This window comes from Mastomys coucha, unplaced genomic scaffold (assembly GCF_008632895.1).
Source record: "Mastomys coucha isolate ucsf_1 unplaced genomic scaffold, UCSF_Mcou_1 pScaffold14, whole genome shotgun sequence".
Lineage (NCBI taxonomy): Eukaryota > Metazoa > Chordata > Mammalia > Rodentia > Muridae > Mastomys > Mastomys coucha.
In genome coordinates, this window is record NW_022196896.1 from 79,820,456 (window position 1) to 79,845,265 (window position 24,810).

Consider the following 24,810-nt stretch of genomic DNA (forward strand, 5'->3'; position numbering starts at 1 on the left):
CATTCTTACCCCTGACAGTTCACATAAATATTAAATATATCTCATTGCTTTTCACAAACTTCCAGGATTTTGATTGAGATTGTATTGGATCCATAGTTCACCTATTCATAAGCATAGCATAGCCATATAGTTTACTTACATTATTTAATTTTGCTCAGTAATATGTGATGTTTTTCTGTGGGCCTTACATATATTTTATTAGATTTATGCCTAGATATTTGTTTGCTATTAATAATGTTATTAGTTACTAGTTTCATGTTCTATTTCTTCTGGTATATAAAAATATGTTTGATTTTGTTATTCTTATATCAAACGTCTATAGAAAATTAACTCAATTCTAAGCATTTGTGAATACTGAGAACATTTTCCTGATTTTTTAAAGAACAATTTTACTCATTTTTAAAAGATTATTACTTGTGTATATCTGTGTAGATTTATGTGTGTGAATTTAGTTACCCATGGAGGCTAGAAGACGATTCTAGATTCCCCTCGAGCTGAAGTTACAGCTGGTTGTAAGCTGTGTGATATCACAGCTGGTAACTGATTTGAGTCCTCTGCAAGAGGAGTATATATATATATATGCTCTAACTGTTGAGCCATCTTTCTAAACACCATTTCAGTCATCTTATTTCTTCCCCTATTGCTGCCCCAATGAGGACTTCAATATGCAAGAACCAGAAAACTTTGTTTTAAGCCAACAATGGAAATGTATATGGAGTCTTCAGCATTTTAAAAGTAGTCACAGAAGTCCTGTGTCTTGATAAGTTTCTATTAATTAAAAAGGCTGTACACTAATACCATTAAATAAAAGGGGCTATTTTTCATAGAGGGTATTGGTGAAAGAATGAAGAATGACTATAGTCATAAAGGAAATGGGATAAAATAACTTGACTAATGGATTGGCAATCGCAAAATGAATTTTATTATCTTGAGTATATATAGGCGTAAACTAATCACCTGTCTTTTTAAATCCCTCTAGGAAAAGTAGAAATGAAGGTGCATATACACACAAAATTTTGCCTCATCTGTTTGCTGACTTTTATTTTCCATCATTGCAACCACTGCCATGAAGACCATGACCATGGCCCTGAGGAGCTTCACAGACATCATCGTGGGATGACAGAGTCAGAGTCAAGCAAATTTTCAGTGCAGGATGCTGAAAATGAAAAAAAGTACTATATTGAAAAACTTTTTGACCGTTACGGTGAAAATGGAAGATTATCGTTTTTTGGCCTGGAGAAACTTTTAACAAACTTGGGCCTTGGAGAGATCAAAGTCGTTGAGATTAATCATGAGGACCTTGGCCATGATCATGTTTCTCACTTAGACATTCTGGCAGTTCAAGAGGGAAAGCATTTCCATTCGCACAACCACCACTTTCACAATCATTTAAATGCAGAAAACCATACTACAACCAGTGTAACATCCAAAAGAAACCACAAATGTGATCCAGAGAAAGAGGCAGCTGAAGTGCCCATCAAATCCGATGATAAACACCTGCATGACCGCAATCACCGCTTCCATCATCGCCATCGTTTGCATCATCACCTGGATCGTAACACAACTCGTCGGATTCATAATGACTCCATTGCTCACAGTGAGCATGGGGAGCCTGGTCACAGCCCTTCAACAGAGACTAACAAAACACAAGAACAATCTGAAGTGAAGTCAGTGAAGGTCAGGAGGAAGGAAAAAGGGAAGAGGAAAAAAGAAAACTCTGAGGTTAATACACCAGGTTTCCTCCCCAACCATGATCACAGTGAACAATATGAGCATAACCGGGTTCACAAACTTGACCGTGTGCATAGCCCGGGCCATCCTCATGCACATCTTCCCGAGCACAGTGGTCATGAGCTTGGCCATGGACACCAAGAACTTGATCCTGATAATGAAGGTGAACTTCGACATACTAGAAAGCGAGAAGCACCACATGTTAAAAAAAGTGCAATTTATTCTACCCCTAGCCACAAAGACCACAGTGAAGATGACCGCCAGCATGAAGTAGGTATAGAAGGTGGTATGCAGTGGTGTCTGTGGTGGCTACTCAGTAGTTCTTAGGTAGGTTTGGAGCAGTTTAGAGAACGGATGAGGTCAACCGTAGCGTAGTAGCATCACGACTCAGCCATGTGCATACTTGTGGAACACCAGCTAGCAGAATTAAGGAATCAAAATCAGGGTTGGAAAATTTTAATCAGGGTTTTATTTTTTATTTATTCGCAAATTTGGGTTCCTCCTAGTCTAAATACTTAAGTGTTGTTTGATAATATACCCTTTAATTCATTTTACTATGTTGTTTTATGAATTCTGACTCTCCAGTAACAGTTTTCATTGTTAATACTGTAGCTGGTTTCTAAATATCAGAAAATTAAAACATGTTTGCTCTTGTTCAACCTGATCTTTTCAGAAATAGCTAACTTCTCTTGCATAATTATTAATTTATTAAAAGAAGTTAACACTTCCCAGTCATTGTTTCAGCTTCTGAGTTTTTGTGAATGCATTGGGCTTCTCTTCTATATTATTTTTTGATAAGGCCTATTGTGATACCAGTCTTTACTGAGGCCCTTCACAGAACTGGGTGAATGCAAAATGTATAATAATCGGAAATCCCAGGACTAGTAGAGTGCTCTTGTTTTTCTCCTAAGTCTTCATACTTTTGAAAACTTTACCTTCAATTATGTCCTCCGTTTTTTAAAAGTATTTCCTTTTTGGTGTGTGTATACTCATACTATTTTTTATTCTATTTTATTTTTTATTCTTAGCAATCTCATTAAAATTTAGAAATGTTTGTTTCATGTATGTTTCTATGAATAGTAAGCAGCACCATCCAATGTGGGAAGTAGACATGTATTGTTTATGTTACTGCTTTGTGATTAGTGTTCATCTGAGTAAATCCAGACCATTTCTTCTCTGGCTAAGTCATCAGATACTTGTTTCCAGCAGTTATAAACAGTGGTCTTTTTTTTTTTTTTTTAAAGATTTACTTATTTCTTTTATGTATATGAGTACACACTGCAGCTGTACAGATAGTTGTGAGCCTTCATCTGGTTGTTGGGAATTGACTTTTAGGACCTCTGCTCTCTCCAGTTGCCCCGCTAGCTCCAGTCAACCCCACTCACTCGGGTCCAGTCCAGTCGGCCCCACTAGCTCCCCAGTAGACCCTACTCACTCTGGTAGACCCCGCTTGCTCTGGTCGGCCCCGCTTGCTCCGGGAGACCTTGCTGTGTGGCCCAAAGATTTATTTATTATTATAAATAAGTGCACTGTAGCTGTCTTCAGACGCACCAGAATAGGGCATCAGCTCTCATTACAGGTAGTTGTGAACCACCATGTGGTTGCTGGGATTTAAACTTAGGACCTTTGGAAGAGCAGATGGTGCTCTTACCCCCTGAGCCATCTCACCAGCCCATAAACAGTGGTCTTAACAATAAAATCTTAGTGAGATTTTAAAGTGTCCTTTTATCGTTGTAGATAAGATTGTAGCGCCTTCCCTAGATGAAAATGCTGTGCATATTTCTGTGTGTGTCAGACCCCGAGGTCTGAGTTCTCAGTCAGTGCTCTTGCCCTCACAGCTCTGATGCCCTGGCACCCAGGAGACTTTGAAAATGTCTGCAGCATTGAGTACGGTGGTACCTCACCGGTACTAAGACCTGAGAGTTGGTTTTGATTTTGTGTTTATGGTTATTTTGAGCTATTAATAAAATGAGGTACTGTGTCAATAATGAAGCACGCAACCAGACTGGGTAAATACAAAAGGAAAAGAGAGGGTCCAGTTCTGTATTTTTATGTAAAACACTAGTGTTTACTTCATAGTAGATCCAAACTTGAATAGTTTCTGCTTTGTCTTTAAAATGTCAGTGGATACATTTTTTTTTTTCTTTTTGTGCCAAGATTAAACCCAAGACCTGACAGTGAGGACAGCCCCAGTTCATGCTCTCTTATCTTGGTTTCCCTCAGCTCATATTAGGCTAGAACTTATTGATACAGTGTTTTGTCTTTTGGAGTATGTGTGCATGCATGTTTAGTTCAATATAACATTCAATAGTAGCATTCTTCTGGAATGCCTTTGGCAGGAAAAAGTATCTGTGCTAATGGATTTTGAGTCATTGATACTGCAGTTTGGTAGGGGAGAGTCCTTCTGATCCTGTACAAACCTTGGGAACGTGTTGAGTCATCTTTCATGTGTTAGAATAGGAAAAAGATCTCTAGAAATTCTCTAGTAATCTAGTAGTATGTCTCCCTGTTTTAATTTTTTGCATAAATTCCTGTGGAAAGCATAGTTCTTATATATTTGTATTATGGTAATTTCAAGTGACACAGAATATTTTAATTGTACAATAACATTTTCTACATAATCTTAAAAACTTGCTTTTATTCGGTTTGTTTTATCCACTTCCTTGCAGTGTTTGAACGTCACACAGTTGTTAAAACACTTTGGCCTTGGTCCCAACTCTCCCATCTCACCTGATCTGTTCACGTACCTGTGCCCTGCATTGCTGTATCAGATCGACAGCAGACTTTGTATTGAACATTTTGACAAACTTTTAGTTGAAGATTTAAATAAGGATAAAGCTCTGGTTCCTGAAGATAAGACAAATATCGGGGCATCAGGTAAGAAAGACTTTTTCTCCTCCTTAAGGTAATGCTCACTCAGTGTCTTAAATGAGATATTAAAAAGAAAATACTAAATTGTTAGTTTCATTTCAGTGTCAGATTTAGATATCCATATAAGAGATTGGAAGAAGCCAAGAGGCTTATTAGTATTTTTGTTTTATTTCTTCTGGCCCTATAGAAGAGTGCTTTGTTGAAAACAGAAAAAAAGATTAAAAAGGAAATAGAAATCTTTTTGGCAATCAGTCATAAAATGGAAACTCTGATTAAATTTATTTTACATTACATTATTTAATCTTTAGCAGGGTTTGGGCTTCATGAAAAACAAAGATGATTGGATTTTCAAGAAGTAAAATGGGAAACTAGAGGCTAAGGGATTGGAGTGTGTCAGGCATGCTACACGGTGAGCATGTGAACTGCATCCTGGCTACTCTTCCTGGTTCCCGTTGGGTGACACCAATACTGCTTTTAGACTGTGCCTAAGCTGGGTGGAGTGCCCAGTACATCCATTTGTCTAGACAGCGCCACCAGGATATATACATGGCTTCCCTCATGACCTTTTAAAACTCCACCATGAGGAAATGTGTAGCCCTCTTGGATCTGAACCACTTCCATTCTTTGATGGAAGCTAGAACTTTTTTAGTTTTCCTCTGATTTTCTTCTTTCCCTCTTTGTTTTTCTATAGTCAGGAATCTAATCATATGTATCTTCTAACTCTATGCACTCTATTATAAACTTTGCTTGTAGTTAAATCTTGTTTTTATTTGCGATTTTGATTGTTGGAAAGCTTCATTACCTTTTTGCCTATGTTCCTATCCCTTGCAAGACATCTCTAGCACTCAAACTAGATTTCTATTCTAAAATCTTACCTGAGCTCCCCCAGCATAAAAGTTTGGGTTTACTTGTGATGGTTACCATAACATTAATACTTTAGTTTATTTACATTACAAACACATGTTCCAGGCGTTTTCTAAATTCAATTAATATGCTTCTCCCAGCAGTCCTGTACGTTTCCATTTCATCTCTGATCCCCTTTCTTTTCTCATGTAAACTGTACTGTGCCATCTGGTCTCAAGGTTAGAACTTAGCTCTGCTTAGGACTCAGGCTTTCTGGACCTCTCATACTCTCTGGGTTGCATCTGAATCCCAACAGTTCTCTTCTCAACTTAATAAGCTTAGCAGACAGCTGATGATGCTGTTTTTCTTTCATTCTGCTCTACTGTCTGTGGTTAGACTGTGCTAGCTTACTGTTCATCTATAGCTTAACCAAGTTCCCTTGTTAGCACATGTGTGCCTATTAGTAGAGAATTGGGGGAATCTTAATAATTAGATTAATATGTTTTCTTGGACCTCAGTTACTTAAAGGTAGCAAATAAAACTTTTATCTCTACATATAGTAGAGAGAGCTTTGAGTGAAGAACAAACATTCATGTTGATTGAATGAATAAATTGTTTAATATTAGCCTATATGCTTTCTGTTATTTTCTAGGAATATGCTTCTTTAAAATTCATCCTTGAAGCTCCTTAAATATATAATCAGAACAATAAACTGTTGTAAAAATTGGAATTTCTGTAAGCCACTTAACCATGTGCAAAACCATGGTAGTATTACTGAACAAAGTTCAGGTTGAAGTACCCGAGGTGCTCTGACCTGAGGGAGTAGTAATAGAAGTTTGTAAAAATACTGTATTGATATGGATAAAAATTGCATTATAATATGGTGAAAGACAGAATTATTTAACATTTTATTTCATAGTGATAAAGTAGATATATTTAGGAGTGTCTGGTTCTCATTTGTAAGAATTTTACTTGGGATACAGATATCTTGGAATACTGCAAATAAAAGGAAATCTCTTATCAAGGTGCGTCAGGCTTCTCAGTGCCTGCATTTCTATCACTGGTTAATTTTTTCCCAATGGGAAAATAACCCTAGACTAGATAAATTAATAATAATAGACTACAGTTATTGAACCTTAGTATGTATTAAGTTGAACATTCATACAAAGAAATTGCGTTCATTCATTCATTCACTCATTCTTGAGTTGAATTGTGGTTCACTGCTACTCAGGCTTGCCTAGAACTTGGGCTCAAGTAATACTGCTTCAGCCTCTTATGTAGCTTTGACCACACGTACTACTGTTCCTCCCTCTGATTTAGTAACTCCTCAATAGGTACTTTCTGGTCTGTCAGTCTTGTGAGCCTTAGAGAAGCTTTGCTCTTCTCTACCAAGTTTGAAGTGCTGCAGTGTGAGCTGTAGATTCTCCATGTAGTCCTAATTCCTACTCTCTACTGCTGTATGTGGTTCCCACTCCTTACTGACTTAGATCTTAATATTTTATTAGAATGTAAATGAGAGCAAAGTGAGGAGGTGGAAACAGTTATGTGTAATAGCATATTGACAGACTTGTAGACCTAAGAAGAAAGTTGTAAAAATGTATTGGTATAACTGTGGCTCTAAGTGTTGAATAGTTGTTGTGAAAGTATACTCAAGAATGATCATAAGAACTGGATGTGGCTCACATGCCCTGCAGTCAAAGACTTTCGAAATCAGAGACAGGTGGCTCTGAATCCAAAGCCAGCCTGGTCTACATAGTGTGAGCCTGTCTCTAAGAATTGGAAAGGGAAGGGGAGGGGGAGGGGGAGGGGAGGAGAAGGGGAAGGAAACCCCTCATCTTGTCTTCACTCAGGTAGGAAGAGTAGAGACAGCGAGTCCACAATTGAATTTGAATGTTCATTGTGGAAAAAAATACAACCTGTCCTCTTTCTTGACCTCACACATATTATTCTTTGTAGATGGGAGACTGTAGTCCTCACCAACACAAAAGGGGAGTCAGAGATTAAACTTGATTAAGAATAAAATGTACTTTTTCTGTATAGGGAAAAATGGAAAGTAACAAGTTTGTTTCCTTTGAAGTTAAAACCAACAGTGCTTTTATTTTGAAGGAGCCTAAAAAAATATTTCAGTCCATTGTTTTCATTGCCAGTAGTGGATTAGGACTTTTTAATTAGCTTTGTCTATGTTGTAATGTTGCCATAATCTATAGATTGAAATAAAGCTGTTGACAGGTATGTAACTAGTAATACAGGAAGTTACAGCTTATTCAATTTGAAATCCTAAGAGGAAATTGTTTTGGAAACAAGTATGTTACAAATAGTGAATATTGATTAGTTGTTTGCAGGTGGTTTTTAGCATTGTCAGAAATGCAGCTTGAATTAATTATGTCCTGATAGATGTTAATAATTGTTAGAGAGACTGCCCCGCTAGTAATTATTTTTAATGACTGCTGCACCATTAAGAAAGGTTAACTTGTTTTATATAAATCTCCCATAGTGACTCAGCTACTACCTCATTAACTTTGTTCAAAGATTGCTGTAAACCGAATACCCTGAATAGTGTGCATGGTAGAAATCGTTTGTTTCACAAGATTGGCTCATTTAGTCATAGAGTTGACCCTAACTTAATTACCAAGGGGGGCTGTGAATAGGCTGCTAAGCATTTTCTGCCAATTAAAATGCTGAAACAGTGTAGAAAACTGCCGTCTTGCACATGCTTTGCACCAAGTTAATTAGAAAGTTTCCACAGATGAGCGCTTCTTTTTAAAAGAATGCATTTTCTCTCCTGGTAATGAGGAAAGGAGTTGGTGAATAACTAAGCTTGAAGACCTTTAACGTTTCTAGCAACCTAATTTGCGGAATAAGTGAAGCTTGCTTCAGACACTTAGCTCTTTTTATTACATGTGGTATCTTGAGTACAAATAAGGAAAACATTTGCTAGTTGTATTTAATAGTTTGCATATTGCTTGTTAGGTATGACTTTTCTTCCTTCCTTCCTTCCTTCCTTCCTTCCTTCCTTCCTTCCTTCCTTCCTTCCTTCCTTTCTATTTTGGTTTTTCGAGACAGGGTCTCTCTGTATATAGCCCTGGCTGTCCTGGAACTCACTCTGTAGACCAGGCTGGCCTCAAACTCAGAAATCCGCCTGCCTCTGCCTCCCAAGTGCTGGGGTTAAAGGTGTGCGCCATCACTGCCCAGCAGGTAGGAGTTTTCTAAAAGATACCTTTCCAGCTGTGTTATACTTTGTTTTATATCAAATAAGTTGTGATTAGAAAAGGATAATAATTTGATTAGAAATTGGAAAATTTTGCATTGCTGTTTTCCTCTGGTGTGTTTAGAAAATTAGGAGCTTATGTAAGCTAAAAATCAGTAAATTACTTGGAAAGATTTCCAAATACAGTATATTCAAAACTAAATATAGGTCAAAAGACTTGTTTTTTTTTTTCCTTTTTCTTAAAAAAAGATTGTTGCTAGAAAAATGTATGCTCAAATTTATAGTAGTAGGAAACTGAGATAATTTCTTTGAAGAATTAAAAGTAAACAATGAAAGAGGAAGTTTATACTAGCACCACATGTACAGGAGTGGTTGTGCTGGTTCTAAAATGAAACAGTTGTCATGGAGTATTTTCAACTATAGAAGATGTCTGGGTGTTCCTGAAGTGTTTGTTTGTTTGTTTTAATGTGCATGCAGTTTTGCCTGCATATATGTCTGTACCATGTGCATGCCTTGTGCCCTCAGCGGCCAGAGAAGAGAAGACACTGAATCCCCTGGAACTAGAGTTCCAGATGATTGTGAATTACCACGTGGATGCTAGGGATTGAACCCAGATCCTCTGTAAGAGCCGCAAGTGCTTTAACCACTGAACTCCAGCTGCCTGATTTTATTATTGCTTAGGACTAGCAGAAACAAATGAATAAAATTGAATAAGATGTAAGTGAATTGTGATAATTTTATGAAGTTACATAATGTTGTCTTCATCTTTATCAGATTAGCTCGCATATGCAAGACAGTCATTTAAATCAACTGTTAACATTTCTTCTTTCAGGCATAATTATACTTAATTTTTCTTGCCTGTCATCTTTTGTGAATGTAGCCCCCTTTAATAAGTAAATCAGTGATATGTAAAACCCTTGGCTAAGAATTCTCTGAAGGTGCTATGATTTGATGAAGGAGGTGTAGGAGTTAGAGAACTGGCTCAGATGTCCTCACCATCCCTGTCTGACCGTGCTGTGGCCAGCCCTGTCTGTCCCCTGGGATCTTGTGCTTTCCCAGCTCCCATGTATAATTTTGACTTTTTAAAATAGCTAATTTTATGTTAGATATTTTACCGCAATTTTTAAAAGTTAAGCCAATAAAATGGGAAAATTTTTCTTCCCTTTTTAGTGTTAAAATATAACAATTTGATCTTAGTTATTATTAAGTATACAATACACTGGTATCAAATAGAGTCATAACAATACATCTACAATTATCTCTACAACTCTTCATCTTGCAGAACTGAAACTTTATTCTCATTAAGCCATAGTTTCTCATTCCTCCCACCATCCTGCCTTTAGAAATACTGTATCTGTATTCACTAAATACTGAGGCCAGCGTAGTGACCCAGTAGCAAAGCCAGACAAAGACTCTATGTGGAAATTAGAGCCTAGTTTTCCTTACAAACATACATGTAAAGTTTCTTGACCAACTTTCAAAGTTTCTGATGAGAAATCTGCTGATAGCCCCACTGGGGAGCCCTTTTGTGTGATGGCTGAGTTGTTTCTTTCCTCTTGTAACTTTTAAAGGTCCTCTTTGTTTCTCAGGAGTTTGAGTATATTGTGACTTGATGTGGATTTCTTTGAGTCTCTCCTAATGTTCGTCTACCGTCTTTCTTTCACTTTTACTTTTATATTTATGCCTGGCGTTTTTAGCCTCACATACTCTTACTGCTTCTTTCTGGAACTCCATTTTCCATGCCAGTCATTGTGATGGTGGCCCAAAGGTCTCAAAGGTCTCTCACAGGTTGTGCTCACTCTTGCTATTCTTTCTCTTTCTCTTTCTCCAACTCAGTCACCACTGTTCCGGTTCCAGGTTTGCTGTTTCTTCCTCCTCAAATCTGCCTTCAGATCCTAGTAGCAGGTTTTCACTTCGTTGTTTATTATTATTATATTTCACTGGCTTCAGGGCTCCTTTTGTATTTTATTCAGGTTTTCTGCCTCTTTATTTCCATTTTGTTTATATATTGTTGGCTCTATATCATGGTTTTGTTTTGCTTTGAAGCACAGTGATGTTGTAAGCTTTCTCAAATGTGGTCTAGGCAAGATGGTGTGTCTCCGTGCCTCACTTACCTCCTGTGTGTGTTTTGGAGCTTTCCTTTTGTGCTGTTGACTAATGCTGACTGTTTCCCTACAGCGTGGATCTGTGGCATCATTTCTATCACCGTCATTAGTCTGCTTTCCTTGCTGGGTGTGATTCTGGTTCCCATCATCAACCAAGGATGCTTCAAATTCCTTCTCACGTTCCTTGTGGCGCTAGCTGTAGGAACAATGAGTGGAGACGCCCTTCTTCATCTACTGCCCCATGTAAGAAATCCTTTTAATCTGCCAAAAATTATACATTTGTGCTAGTGTTGAGTGTTTTTGGGTAGTCCACCATAGTACTGTTGCTATGTACACCGTATTTGTACACCAATAGTGTACACCAGTATGTTAAATTGTATGTTCTTATAGGTTGAAGTTTGTTTTTATCATTTTTGCAGTTTTAATTGAAGTATTTTTAAACAAATTGAATCATTGGGTTTTAAATGTGACTAGGAGTGAAAGATCAGATCTTTCCATACATTAAGAGAACTGTTAGAAGAAATGCATATAGTATGTTGTAACAATTGTACATATAGCCAGGAGGATACAGTGGTGAACTTCTCTGAATCAGCTGGTGATTTGTTTTAGTCTTACTAAGTATTTGTCATTTAAGTGGTATTGATTTATGTCTACAAAGAAATCATTATCTCTTATTATTTACTTTGGGTTCATTCACTCACTAGTATTTTTCTAACCCTTAGAGGCAATTGTTTATAATGAAGCATAATAATTTCCCAGGTAATAAGCCAAGGAAATTAAATGGAAGACAACTTTATATACTGTTAGTGAAGTACTTTGAGATTTAAAAAGATCTGAATCCTTGATCTCACAGAAGGTGAAGGACAAGAAAAGGGCTGGGGAGGTTGTGTTGTGAGTGGTTCCTAAGTTACGGTTTTGTGGGCGATGTAAGCTCTGTGTATGAGGGGAGTAAAGGTCAGGATAAAGTGAAGACAGGTGGACTATAGGTAAGGATAGTGTGTGTATGTGCATGTGCATGTCTGTGTGCACGCATGTTTGTGTATGCGTACATGTTAGTGAAAGGACTCCAGAAGTTTTTTTCACCATAAAGAAATGATAAATGTTTAAAGAAACTTAATATGACTTGAACATTGTATAATACATGCATGTATCAAAATATTCAAGAAACCCAATAAGTCTGTATAATTTTTATATGCCAATCAGAAGCTTAAAATTAGATTAAAAAATTTAAATCTAGGGGATAATCTTTCTATGTCTATAAGATGTTATAATCAAAAATCTGAAGTAATTTTCAATATTTTCTTCATTATCTAACAGTCTCAGGGTGGACATGACCACAGTCATCAGCATGCACATGGACATGGTCATTCACATGGACATGAATCTAAGAAGTTTTTAGAAGAATATGATGCTGTGTTGAAAGGACTTGTTGCGCTAGGAGGCATTTACTTACTGTTCATCATAGAACACTGCATTCGAATGTTTAAACACTACAAGCAGCAAAGAGTAAGTGCTACTCACAAGGTTGTCTACTTAGGTACAGGTCTGAATAAAAAGCACCTCTTTCTGAACACATGTTCTTAATTATGTCGTTGGTGTGTAGTTCATCTCTGTCCTTTATTTTTCCTGTCTCTGATCTTTGTCACTGTGTGTCATTATGTTCACTTTGGCATTTATAATCAAGATACAGCAGTGTCTGAGATAGCTGGTGTTTCATTATACCTAACGAGTTAAACAGCTTAGAATGGGAAAAGCTATTAACCCGTTTTTAAATAAGAATATATAAATGAAAAAAGAAATGGGTCTCATCAGTCTATCTTACAGTGAAGTTTTTTACACAGCACTTTATCAGAAATACTTCACTGGTAGTAGAAGTACCAGAGGGAAGAAGAGGTCAGAATAATAGGGCACACTCAGGAGACAGTGGAGACAATGACAGAGAGAATAGTGGAAGCAGTAATTCTTTAGTATTGATCCACCATTTGGGAGAACTTGGCTCAGTAACCTTGATTTTCATGCAGCTGTCTCTGTCTGATGTTTCACCTATGATAAAGGCCCTACTATTCTCTGTGGTTTAACTGAGCTCACATTTGTTCATTGGCGTAAGCAGCCAATGGTGTGTTTGAGGTAGTGACACACAGATGGCCTGAGGATACTAGATTATATTTAAGTAAAACTTTCTATGAATGGACAAGAGTTACACATTTTTATCTTGTTAATTCCAAATATTCTTTTTCAAGTACACTGGGTAGTACTCATAATTTTGCTTGTTTGCATTTCTGCATGCACACCCACATTTTTGTATGTATTTAAGACAAAAGTGACTTGGAAAAGATCTGTGAACTGGGATCCGGAGAGTGCTTCTAGTCTGTGCAGGCATTAGGTGTGTGATTATCTGTGATCTTCACGGTCTCCAGGTACCAACTAAATAAGACATACATTTTATTTCTTAGCTTATCACATTTTAAATCATGTACTTAATTTTGATTGCTTGTCTTCAAAGGAGTCCTGATTAAGATGAGAATCCCAGAAAAAAATATTTTCTTTGGAGTGGTAGAAGGAACTAAAAAAGAAAGGGGTTAAGAGAAAACTGAAATGAATCTAATTATATAATAATGTAATCTAATTACATATTATGCCTGAAAGGCTATATGAAGGATACAATAATTATTTCTAAGAGTTGAGTGGACAATAATTTGGTGCTGAGGATGCCAAAGCAGGGCTGGCTAGAGGGATACAGGAACTATTGATGGAACCACTGCAGAGTACTATAGAAGACAGGCGTTAGGAACTTGGGCCAGAGGTGCTGATAAGAATTGTTGAAGTAGTATTGGTAAGAGAATTGGTGAGGCTTGATAACAGATTAGATGAAGTAAAGGAGAGTTGAAGACCATGTCTCCTAAAAAGCACTTGACTATCTCAGCAGATGCCGGAAAGGAATTTGGTAAAATCATTATTTTTGTGTGTGTGTACGTGTGATCAAACAGACATAGCTAGACAGTTTGAGTACAGAAGTCAAGTGCGCAACAGGTGTTTGTGATAAACCTGCAGCCAACATGATGCTGAGTTGGGAAAGCTGAGAATGTATTTCTTTCCTGATTTAGAACAACAGTATGGTACTAGAAATCTTGGTTATAGTGGTCCTAGAAGAGACAGTAACAATAGAAAACATACATGTAGGATGGAGGAATTCACAGTATTCCAATTTGCAGAAGATGTGATTCTGTTTCCCAAGAAAACCTAAAAATTCTACCAAAAGATAAGCAAAACTGATAAATGCATTCAGTTAAGTTTCAGGCATCAAAACCACCTGATAAAATACTGCATAGCCTCCTGAGAAGGGTACTATGCAAGAAATCCCATTACAGTAGTTACCAGGCTGAGAGGGGAAATTAGGAAATGCCTGCTTTCAGAAGAATTAATATTGTTAACAAAGGTTTATAAAACCCAGACCAATCTGCAGATTACATGTAGTACTCATGGTGGCTAATGGCAATCATCATAGATCTAGAGAAAGCATTTGTGAAATTCATGTGGGAGCAAAGACTCCCCAATGCCAACGCAGTCTGAAACAACAGGAACAGAGAAGCTGGAGGGCTCACAGTTATGACTTCAAGACAGGCTACAGAGCACTAAGAACCAAGATGGCAGTAAGCGGTGCTGGAAATGCTCAGGCAAAAGTTTGAAACTAGACACTCAGAAATCAGAGACCTGAGAGCATGAAACTGCTAGGAGAAAACAAGGGCTATTGGTCTAAACTGATTTTTTTTTTAAAGTATTATGCCCAAAATACAGGAAATAAAAAGCAAAAATTGATCAGCTGTGTCATGGTGAATGTACAGCACAGCATAGGAAACAACCTACAGGATGTGAGAAAATACTCAAATGATCATTTAATGGACTAATGTCCAGAATAAGCAGCTTAAAAGCTCTTAGCAACACAAACAATCCAGTTGAAAAACAGTGAGATAGGCATAGGTATTAGACACAATCAATATAAAGATAACAAGTACTGACGAGGATGTGGGCGAAAGGAAATCTTTGCATACCATAGGAAGCCATGCAGACAGAATACTCTAGCCATTATGCAGGCTGTCTGGAGGTTCCTCAGAAAATTAAAAATAAACCCAGCACACGATCCCACAATCCCAGTACTAAATATATATCCAAAGGAAGTGAAGTTAGTGTTAAGGGAACATCTGCAGTCCGGTGTTGTAGCATAATAGCTAGGGCTAGCCTAAGCGTCCCGTGATGAGTGGAAAACGGGGTTATAGAATATGTGCACCACGGGTACTGTCTATACATACAAATATGTGTACTGCCACGTGCAGCAGGTATATGGGGCTAGAAATGGTTCGAGTTAACGCATAGTAGGTTGACGATAAGCAGCAGTAATGCACCTTACAGTTTTAAAAGCTACAGGAGATCTTGCATATTCCTCTACAAAGACATAGTCTTTGAGATGATAAATAGGCTTAACCTGCTTTAGACAATCAGTGTATCCTTGCATCAAAACTCAATATAAGCCGGGCAGTGGTGGTGCACACCTTTAATCCTAGCACTTGGGAGGCAGAGGCAGTCGGACTTCTGAGTTCGAGGCCAGCCTAATCTACAGAGTGAGTTCTAGGGCAGCCAGGACTACACAGAGAAACCCTGTCTTGAAAAAAAACAAAAACAAAAACAAAACAAAAACCAACCCCCCAAAAACCCCACACAACACAATATCCCATAGATATGTAGTTTTTATTTTTTTAAATTTATATGTTAGAATGGACAAATGCTATGAATAGAAATTCTCAAGAAATATGAATTGCCAAGAAATACATGAAACAACAAACAACTTCATAAGCCTTAGAATAAAAGTGTAGTTCATTTTGAAATGTATGCTCAGTGTGTGAGGCCTTGGGCTTAAGCTTCAGCACCATCAAGTGCTTTAAGATGAGTTACCATCTCACCCAGTCACATGGCTCTAGTCAATATAGTCATCTTGAGGTAACAATGTGGTGTGAAAAAGGACCCTGCCAGTGTTGATGGCCATGTAACTGCTATGGTTAAGGTGGAGAGGGTAGAACGTTGCCCCACAGACTAAAAGTAAATGTAGTATGTAAACCAACTGCCCTCTTAGTATATCTAAAGGAAATGAAACCAGTTAAAAACCAGTACCTGCCTGCACGACTCACAGTAACTACAGTAAGGGACCAGCCCTTGTGAACTGAGAAGTAGCTGGTATAGATGTAGAAAAGGATATTTTCAACCACAAAGAAAAGTGAAATTTTGTCAAGATACACAGGACTTGAAGATACAGTAAGTAAAATGAGCCATGCCCAGAAAGACAAATACTGCAGGCTCTTGTGTGTTGACACTGACAGCTGTCACCTGCATGTAGAATGGTGGTTTCCAGTGGTTAGGAAGACAGGAAAAATAACTGAAACCACAACTCTGAAAGAATAAGTTTCAGTGTTTCTGGAACCTAGTGGCAACTGTAGTTCAGAGTGATGTAGTCTATAGATGATGAAGCTCCTGAAGAGAGAATCACAAAGGCTTTCAATAATAAATGATAAAGAGAGGGGACTATAATTATCCTGCTTTGGTCAGTACATACAAAATACCAAACTGAACCCCACTGATATGCAGAATGTTTGTCTTTTAAAAGGAAAGGATGCTCATATACATAAGTAGAGCAAAGCACTAGGAAGATAGAACAGCAGTAAAGTGCTTGCCATGCAAGCAGGAGCCAACTTTAGTCTCCACAATCCACACAAAAGCTGGGCATGGTGGTGCACATCTGTAATACACCAGCATAGCCTGAAGGTCCAGCCCAATGAGAGACCAAGTGTCAGAAGAACAGAAAAATATTGGGTGGATACTCCTGAGGAACAACGACGGACGGAGTTTGGTATTTTGTATGTACTGACCAAAGCAGGATAATTGTAGTCCCCTCTCTTTATCATTTATAAGACGGACTTCTGGCCTCACCCACATAAACACACTCACACATGCGTGTCTACATACACAAAAGGAGAGAAATAAAAAAATACACGACTGTAGTAAAAACTATATTACAGAGTATGCTGTATTCTGTTGGTCAAGGCCAGCCAAAATTCTAGGCCCTGGGATTGACCCATATCCTTATAGATGTAGCAGGGGACTCACACAGGGAGAGAGGAATTAGATAGATAGTGCCTATCTTTGGAGACTGCTTCAGGCCCAAGCAGCCAAACAAACATACACACAGCAATTAGAATGATCACACACCTGCCTTGGCGTTTACATCCTAGAAACCATCCTGAAAGTGCACATGGCCAGGCAGGAAGCATTCCCCAAGAGAGCATGAGCTCATTTTCACTGTTGTAGCATAAATGTTTCTTTAAATCAGGATGGGAGGAAAGCAGAAACTTTAGTGGGAAGAGTTCTTAGTATTGGTAGTTACGGTGACAAAACTATGTAGTAAAAAGCCACACTGCTAAAGCGGGAGAGAACTCAAGCGTAACCCAGGCAGTGCAGCAGTTAGTACCTTAGGCAGTTGAGTGAAATCATTCAGTGTCTGCTTACAAAGGCAGAAGGAAGAACACTTGGGGTTGCTGCTGCTGCTGCTGTTGTTGTTGTTAATCTTTTGTTAAGCTGTTAAGAATTGGTGATTGCCATATGTCACCTTATTTGATCCTCACAAGATTGCTTCCATTTTGCAGGTGAGTTGTTATATGTTCTATGTTAATAAACTTACTCTTGCACATCTCAGAAGCCAGGCTACAGACAGACTTCGAGCTTAGGTTTGGCTCCTTCCATCATGCGCCATCCGGAGAAGTGAGAGATTCCATTGTAAGGAGAAAATGAGCAAGAAAGTTAGGAACTCTGTGCTACCTCATAGTATTGCAGTGGTATTAGGCTCATTATTTTACACATTTCATTTGGGTTGCATAATAGTTTAGTACTTTGTACTCTATTAAAGTAGTTGAACTGAGCCAGTGAGATGGCTTAGTGGGTAAAGGAGTTTGCAGCCAATCCTGACTTCTGTACCCACGACCCATATTAAATAAAAATGTAATGATAAATAAGAAGCAATGTATAATGTTAGCATCGATTGCTCCCAAAGGAAGGTTAATAAAGGCCTATTATTACTAGTTATTGCTGCAGATTTTATGCCAATACCAGTTTGTTGTTGTTGTTGTTTTTTTTAATCCCTACAGGGAAAGCAGAAATGGTTTATGAAGCAGAGCACAGAAGAATCAACAATTGGAAGAAAGCTTTCAGATCATAAGTTAAACAGCACACCGGATGCTGACTGGCTCCAACTCAAGCCCCTTGCTGGTAGCAAACTATTCCAATGAAAAACTTAAAATTGCAAAGTTGTTTCTATGCAATGTGTTTGAAATTTCTTTTCTTTTGGGTTTTCCTAATGTGATCTTCCTTAAATTTGAGTGTATCTTGTAATTTCAATACTGTTCATGCAATGGAACCAGGTATGTTAGGAGCAAAGAAAACTTGCCACTTCCTTTTTAAAAAATACACGAATGAAATGAAACAAGGGTCAGGCATGGTGGTGCTCACCCATAATCCCAGCATGTGGGGGGCTGGGGCAGGAGAGCTTCAGTTCAAGACCTGCCTAAGCTACTTAGCAAGACCACTCTGTTTCAGTGTCTCAAAAGAAGAAATGAAATGTTAAGCCACTCTGTCTACCCTAGAGCAGCCCACAGAATTCAGCAGTCTTGTGTGTCGGTGTTAGAACTCTCCACCCTCTGCCTCAGCTTGCCCAGTGCTGGGATTGCAGGTGTGCATTACCATGTTCAGGGAGGAGTACCGTTCTTGAGAGTGTACAGTTTCCTTTGTGTGTCATTGGTTACAGAAGGAAAAGGAAAAGTTAACCCCTGCAGCTAAAGAAGAATAACTTGCCCCTGTATTTAAAATCCACATTATGTTACTTAACAGAACAAGGCAGCTCAGACAGTTAAGATTTTCCTACCCTGTATCTTCAGTTTACATTTGAGTTTCTCCTTGCCCTCCACGTGTCAGTGGTTCTCACCATAAATGGCAGCCTTTCCTAGCTGTGCAATTCTCCCTAAAAGACAATTGGGAATTATCCAGGTCTTTGTCATAAAACAAACAGTTCTGGGAAGTAATCTTTTTAAAATGACTTACCAGATGTGGCCAGAACATTCTAGTGAAGATCTCTGAATAGTAGTATATTATTGGTGGAGCACATGTAGAGAACTTTGCCATCAGCTAACTTGGGCAAGTAATTTCAGCTGATAGACTTTAGAAAAATTATTGTAATGGATTGAGTTTTAAAACACGTAAGGGAAATATTCATTTAAGCGGTGTTCACGTCACTGCTGTTCTGCCCAGGGTTAGATTAGCACATACAAATGCATATCCTTTATTCTAATGTAGGAACAGATGACTCGGTAGTTTCTGAAGACCGACTTAACGAGACTGAACTGACGGATTTAGAAGCCCAACAAGAATCCCCTCCTAAAAATTACCTGGGTATAGAGGAGGAGAAAATCATGGACCATTCTCACAGTGATGGCCTGCACACCATTCATGAGCACGAGGTCCATGTGACCACACATAACCACCATGAGGAGGACAAAGCTGTGCTGAGGAAACACAACCACCAGTGGCACCACAGGCACGCCCATCATTCCCACGGGCCCTGCCACTCGGGCGCAGACCTGAAGGAAACAGGGATCGCCAACATAGCCTGGATGGTGATCATGGGAGACGGCATCCACAACTTCAGCGACGGCCTCGCCATTGGTGAGTGGCCTGACGCTTGGGTTATGGTTTATTCTTTAAGCGTATTTTCCTCTTTCTTCTAAGTTCCTACTAACCTTACAAGCTACAATCTATCAGGTTAAAATTCGCCTACAGTTTCTGAAAGTCCAACTATATATTACTGCCATTTGTATTTTTCTCCAACAGATATGGTATTTAGAAGTTTTAAAAATAATGAAGTTTTAGTTCTTTTTGGTTCTATTAAAGTACAGTCAGCTTACTGAAACTGCTATTTTCACATACTCAAACTCATAGACACACCTAGAAGAGCCCAATGTAATTTCAGTCTTGAATTTATTTATTTTTATTTTTTTTAAAGATTTATTTATGTATTTATTGTATGTAAGTACACTGTAGCTGTCTTCAGACACTCCAGAAGAAGGCGTCAGATCGCATTACAGATGATTGTGAGCTACCATGTGGTTTCTAGGATTTGAACTCAGGACCTTCAGAAGAGTAGTCAGTGCTCTTAACCACTGAGCCATCCCCCTAGCCCCCAGTCTTGAATTTAATAAAATTTTCACAGCTTTCAAAAAGTTTCACATTAAAGCCCACAATAGCAAATTCACACACATGTATGAACTATACATGCAGTTGTTAGGATGTAAAGTAGTGACTAAGTTAGAGCATGCACTATCACCAGGGCATGACTCTCTTTGGGATCTAGACTTTATTAGTCACAAATGGGCTTTGGTTTCTTTCAGAAAGCAGAAGCCATATTTTTTTATAAGCATAGTAGTTATTGATACTAAAAAATATTGACTTCTGCTAGTGGGATGAGGCCTTACACACCCAGTGTATGTTCAAAAGCCATGATGTGTAAGTTGGGTGAGTCACATACAGTGTGAAATTACTGCAGCTAGAAGGGACACCTCACTGACAGTGGGAGAACCAGGAGGCCTGAAGCTCGCTCACTCACAGATCCCTGTGTTCATCATCTCTCCAGGGGCAGCTTTCAGTGCCGGACTGACTGGAGGCATCAGCACTTCCATAGCCGTCTTCTGTCATGAACTGCCACATGAATTAGGTATGAGCCTCAAAAGTCTTACTGCCTTTCATCATCTAGGCTTACTTCAGTTGTAAAATGCATTAAACTTCAGAGATGTTAAGACAGAAAAATCTGCTGACAGGTGTAGAGTGTTATCTCTCGCCAGGCATATTCCAATATAAGACTAAGAGTAACTGCTGCTTGTGTGGAAGTGTGAGTGCCTGTGTGCTGTGTGTTGCTTAACAGTGATACTATTAACAAGGATCACACGTAATGACTAGGTTGATGATCATAAGTTAAAAGAAGTTATCATTTCTCAAATGCCTGATTTTGGTATTAACCCTTTTCTATTTTATTTCATGCCATATACATTTTACTTTATGAGAGGAGCAGGGTAAAGTCTGCTGTTCCATAATTGAAAATTGAGCCAGAGGAACCTAAGACAGTTAACTCAACCGCAGATGGTAGAGAGATCACATGGTTGTCCAGACACTAAACAGAATGCTGTGTAGAGAGACTGGGCGTGTGGATGGTTATTATAGAAACTAGAAAGTGTTCCTGACCGTCACTCTTTAAGAACCACTGAGGTTTTGGAATAATCATTAACTTCTAATCATAAAGTTAGATGTTTGGACAGCCTTGAGGGCGTGTGTGTGTGTGTGTGTGTGTGTTTGTGTGTATGTGTGTGCGCGTGTGTGTGTGTATGTGTGTGTGTGTGTGTGATTCTTACATGATTTCAATAAAGTAGAACCCTCAAAATACTTTCAGGGTCTTTCTCTTTTTGAATATTTTCTTGCTCATGATTGTATACTTTGATCTCAATATCCAAGCTGTTTTGTGCAGGTCCTTATTTTCCTCTTCATTTCAAGTTCCCTGTCATTATTGATGATGGTGTCTTGTGTTTATTTTATAATTGTTATTAAAGGTTCTAATGAGAGATTTGGGAGTTTGTTTTGTTGAGATAGGACCTACCATATAGCCCTTTGGGTCTGGAACTTGCTAGGTAGACAAGGCTGATCTTGCGTCAGTCCTGCCTCGACCTCCCAAGGTTTGTGATTAGAGGTGTGCACCACTGTGCTTGACCCAAACTCCCTCTCTGATTCTAAGCAGTGTGTTTTAGCAGAAAGGCAGTCGCACTTGATAAATGAATCGTGTTTAGGACTCAGAGAAGATGTAATGCTGTGCATTTTCCAATCCTCCTCAAATACAGCACAGATTAAATTTAATAAGTTCTCTGTAACATGCTTAGTTGTCTAAGGAAAGTTGGCTATTTACTATTTACATTTATACAGAATTTTCTCTTAGTTTTTATTCATTTTTGATGTGTACATGGTTTGCTGCATGCATTTCTGTGCACCATGCACATACCTAGTCCCCAAGGAGGTCAGAAGATGGTATCAGATCCTCTGACTCTAGAATTACAGATGATTGTGAACCACCTTGTGAGTTCTGTGAATCAAACTCAAGAACTCTGGAAGAGCATCCAGTGTTCCTAACCACTGAGCTCTCTAACCCATACAATAATAAAGAATATCAAAATTAACTCTTTAAAAACTCTCAGTAAGTATTCTTAGTAACCATATTATTGGATCACATTCATTAACAGCTTTGGCAGGTCCTCTCCATTTGTTGTGCTAATAATTAATATCTTGTCAGCCAGAAGAAAAGAATACTGATTTATCTCATTGTGAAGGTTGTGTGCTCTGTCTAACCTCATTTGTAGGTACTCCTTTGACTCAGTTATAATACACAGGCCTTTACTGAGAAGGAAGGTGGAGTAAATGTGCAAAACCTCAGAGGCTTCACAGCCTGAAATAAGACTAGAACAGAGAGTTTTAAGTGAGATATCTCACTTTATATAGACTCTGTAAGACCACCCCACTTGTAGTGAGCTTAAATCGACTAACTAGGCATAGAGTCCATTTACTGGAAACTACCATTACCAACTGAAATCAGAGGTGGCTTATGGACTAGAAGGTTCAATATTATTGCATTTTTTTTTCGTTTAGATTCCTATTAGTCAGAACAACAGCAGGTTCATTTTACAGAGATTAATGAGTTTTTTAAAAAAACTTTTATGTAAAAAGGAAACAGTTTGACATCTAGAAAATTTTGAAAAATGACAACAAATTGATTTGAAATTTGGTATAGCCACATACCCAAAATAGTGGTACTGCCAAACTCTGAAACAGCTTAGTGTCTCCATGTGTATATGGGAGGTATTTCTTTTTTCAACAAAGGTCCAAAGAAAATTCCACGCAGGTAAGCTTCAGCAAATGATATTTCAGTGTAGGATGTTCTCTTGCCAAAAGTAGAAACTGTCAGAGTCTGTGACTCACATCCCACACCATGAATCAAAATTATCTCAAAAGAAACCATTAATCCACATAGTCTGGGATAGCAAATTCCTATTTGTGTCTTCTCAGGCACATTACTAAATATATAATCCATTAAGAAAATAAAATGTAACAAGACATTATTTAGAGAGTAGAGAAAAAGATTTATAAAAAGCGTTTAAGACCACAGCATTAAAGTCTTCATAATTTAGTGATGGGAACCTCTCTAGACCCCTTCCCTCCCCCCCCAAAAAAAAAGTCAGACAAAAAACTTGAACAGTCATTTACTAAAAAAGATAAAACTTGTTATCTAAATGTGAAATTTCAGTTCCTGGGTTTGTTATATGTTGTCAAGGATGTGAACAACTATAGTCTTACTATATTTGATGGGAATGGAATTTCTTAAAAATTAGAAATATAACGAATAATCCGACTTTATCGAAGAGAAATGAAAAGTTGAGTTGAATACAAAAGCCTGTTAACTCTATACAGTGCTTTCATAATTGCTCCAAATGATACTTAACCTAAATGTTCTTCAACTGGTAAATAAATAAAGTGTGATTCATCTGTGAGCTGCAGAGTGCTGAGTAGTAATAATACAATGTAATTTCCTTTCACAGAGTGCCGAGGGTAAGTCTTATGTGCATTATGACAAATGATAAAAATCCAGACCCAAGGGCTGGAGAGATGGCTCAGAGGTTAAGAGCACTCGCTGCTCTTCTGAAGGTCCTGAGTTCAAATTCCTCCAACCACACAGCCATCCATAATGAGATCTGATGCCCTCTTCTGGGGTGTCTGAAGACAACTACAGTGTACTTACATATAATAAATAAAAAATAAATAAATAAATAAATAGATTTATCTATCTTATAAAAAAAATCCAGACCCAAACAATGCATGTTGTCTGACTGTTCATAAAGCATTCTGGAAAAGACACACACACAAAAAGCAACACAAAGCAAAATGTTTGCTGTGTTAGTGGTAAAGGGCCCAGGGAATTGGAGAGCTGGTGTAGTTGTAGAGTTTGCTACTAGTTGTGATTACATGGTATGTGTGTTGGCAAAGATCTGTAGAGGTCTAAGAAGAAAACAAGAGTAGCTTTTGTTAGTCATGCTTTTATGAAACAAAGCTAGAATCCATAAAAGAAACAGTTTTAATATAAATTGCATATAGGCTACATTGAGAAAAAGACCCCAAGAGATCTAGACAGAACACATGTGTGCATGCTTGAAGAAAATGACAGTTGTACACACCACTGGAAGGACAGAGGCAGCTATATCTCATTTTTGTAGGAATTAAATAATAATTCCTTCTGAAGGGTCGAAAGTTCAAAGCCAGCTTGGGTTGCATGAGGTTCCGCCTTAGCAAAAACCCTTTGGTCAATACATCCTAGTTTCTCAGGAATGAAGTAAATCTCCCGCTCTTCTGTAACAGTAGGAAAGACTGGGTGTTTGATGCACTTATACAGTTTGTCCTTCACCAGTGCTCAATAAGTATTAAATCATGCTCCTTGCTAAACCACATTTCTGAAACCATAAAGGAAGCAATGCGCTTCAAAACCAACCTCCAGGAGATGCCAGCAGTCTCACTTTCTATTACCCAGCTCCCTACTAAAAGGTCCCCTTTTAATTCAGCACAGTTGGGTCAGTGTGAATTACTGCAAGTACAAAGAAGAAACGAATGGAGAAAGAAGTGAAGTAGTTCCTTCCATACAGGAACCTAGAGAAGACTGGACAAATAAAGCAAACTCCAGGGAAGAATGGAGAGAAGCGGCCTGTGCAGGGCTCTACCGGAGGATTGGGAAGCAGTTGTACTAGCTAATTTTATATCACCTCGATACAAGCTGAAGTCCAGAGAGAACTATAACTGAGAAAATGCCTTCAAGAGATCTGGCAACCGGGCATTTTCTTTCTTCTTCTTTTCTTTTCCTTTTTTTTTTTTTTTTTTTTTTTT

General features: G+C 38.2%; 1 protein-coding gene across 24 annotated transcripts in view; it reads left to right on the forward strand.

Moving 5' to 3' along the window:
* Slc39a10 (solute carrier family 39 member 10) overlaps positions 1-24,810 on the forward strand; it is a 116,539-nt gene that overhangs the window by 85,547 nt on the left and 6,182 nt on the right. For all 24 annotated transcript variants that reach the window (XM_031367475.1, XM_031367476.1, XM_031367470.1 and 21 more), the window contains 7 exons: positions 980-2,001; positions 4,401-4,608; positions 10,832-11,001; positions 12,076-12,264; positions 17,946-18,066; positions 19,147-19,515; positions 20,480-20,560. In XM_031367475.1, the coding sequence (XP_031223335.1) occupies positions 991-2,001; positions 4,401-4,608; positions 10,832-11,001; positions 12,076-12,264; positions 17,946-18,066; positions 19,147-19,515; positions 20,480-20,560 (2,149 nt within the window). In that variant the 5' untranslated portion in view covers positions 980-990. The remainder of the gene's footprint in view (positions 1-979; positions 2,002-4,400; positions 4,609-10,831; positions 11,002-12,075; positions 12,265-17,945; positions 18,067-19,146; positions 19,516-20,479; positions 20,561-24,810) is intronic.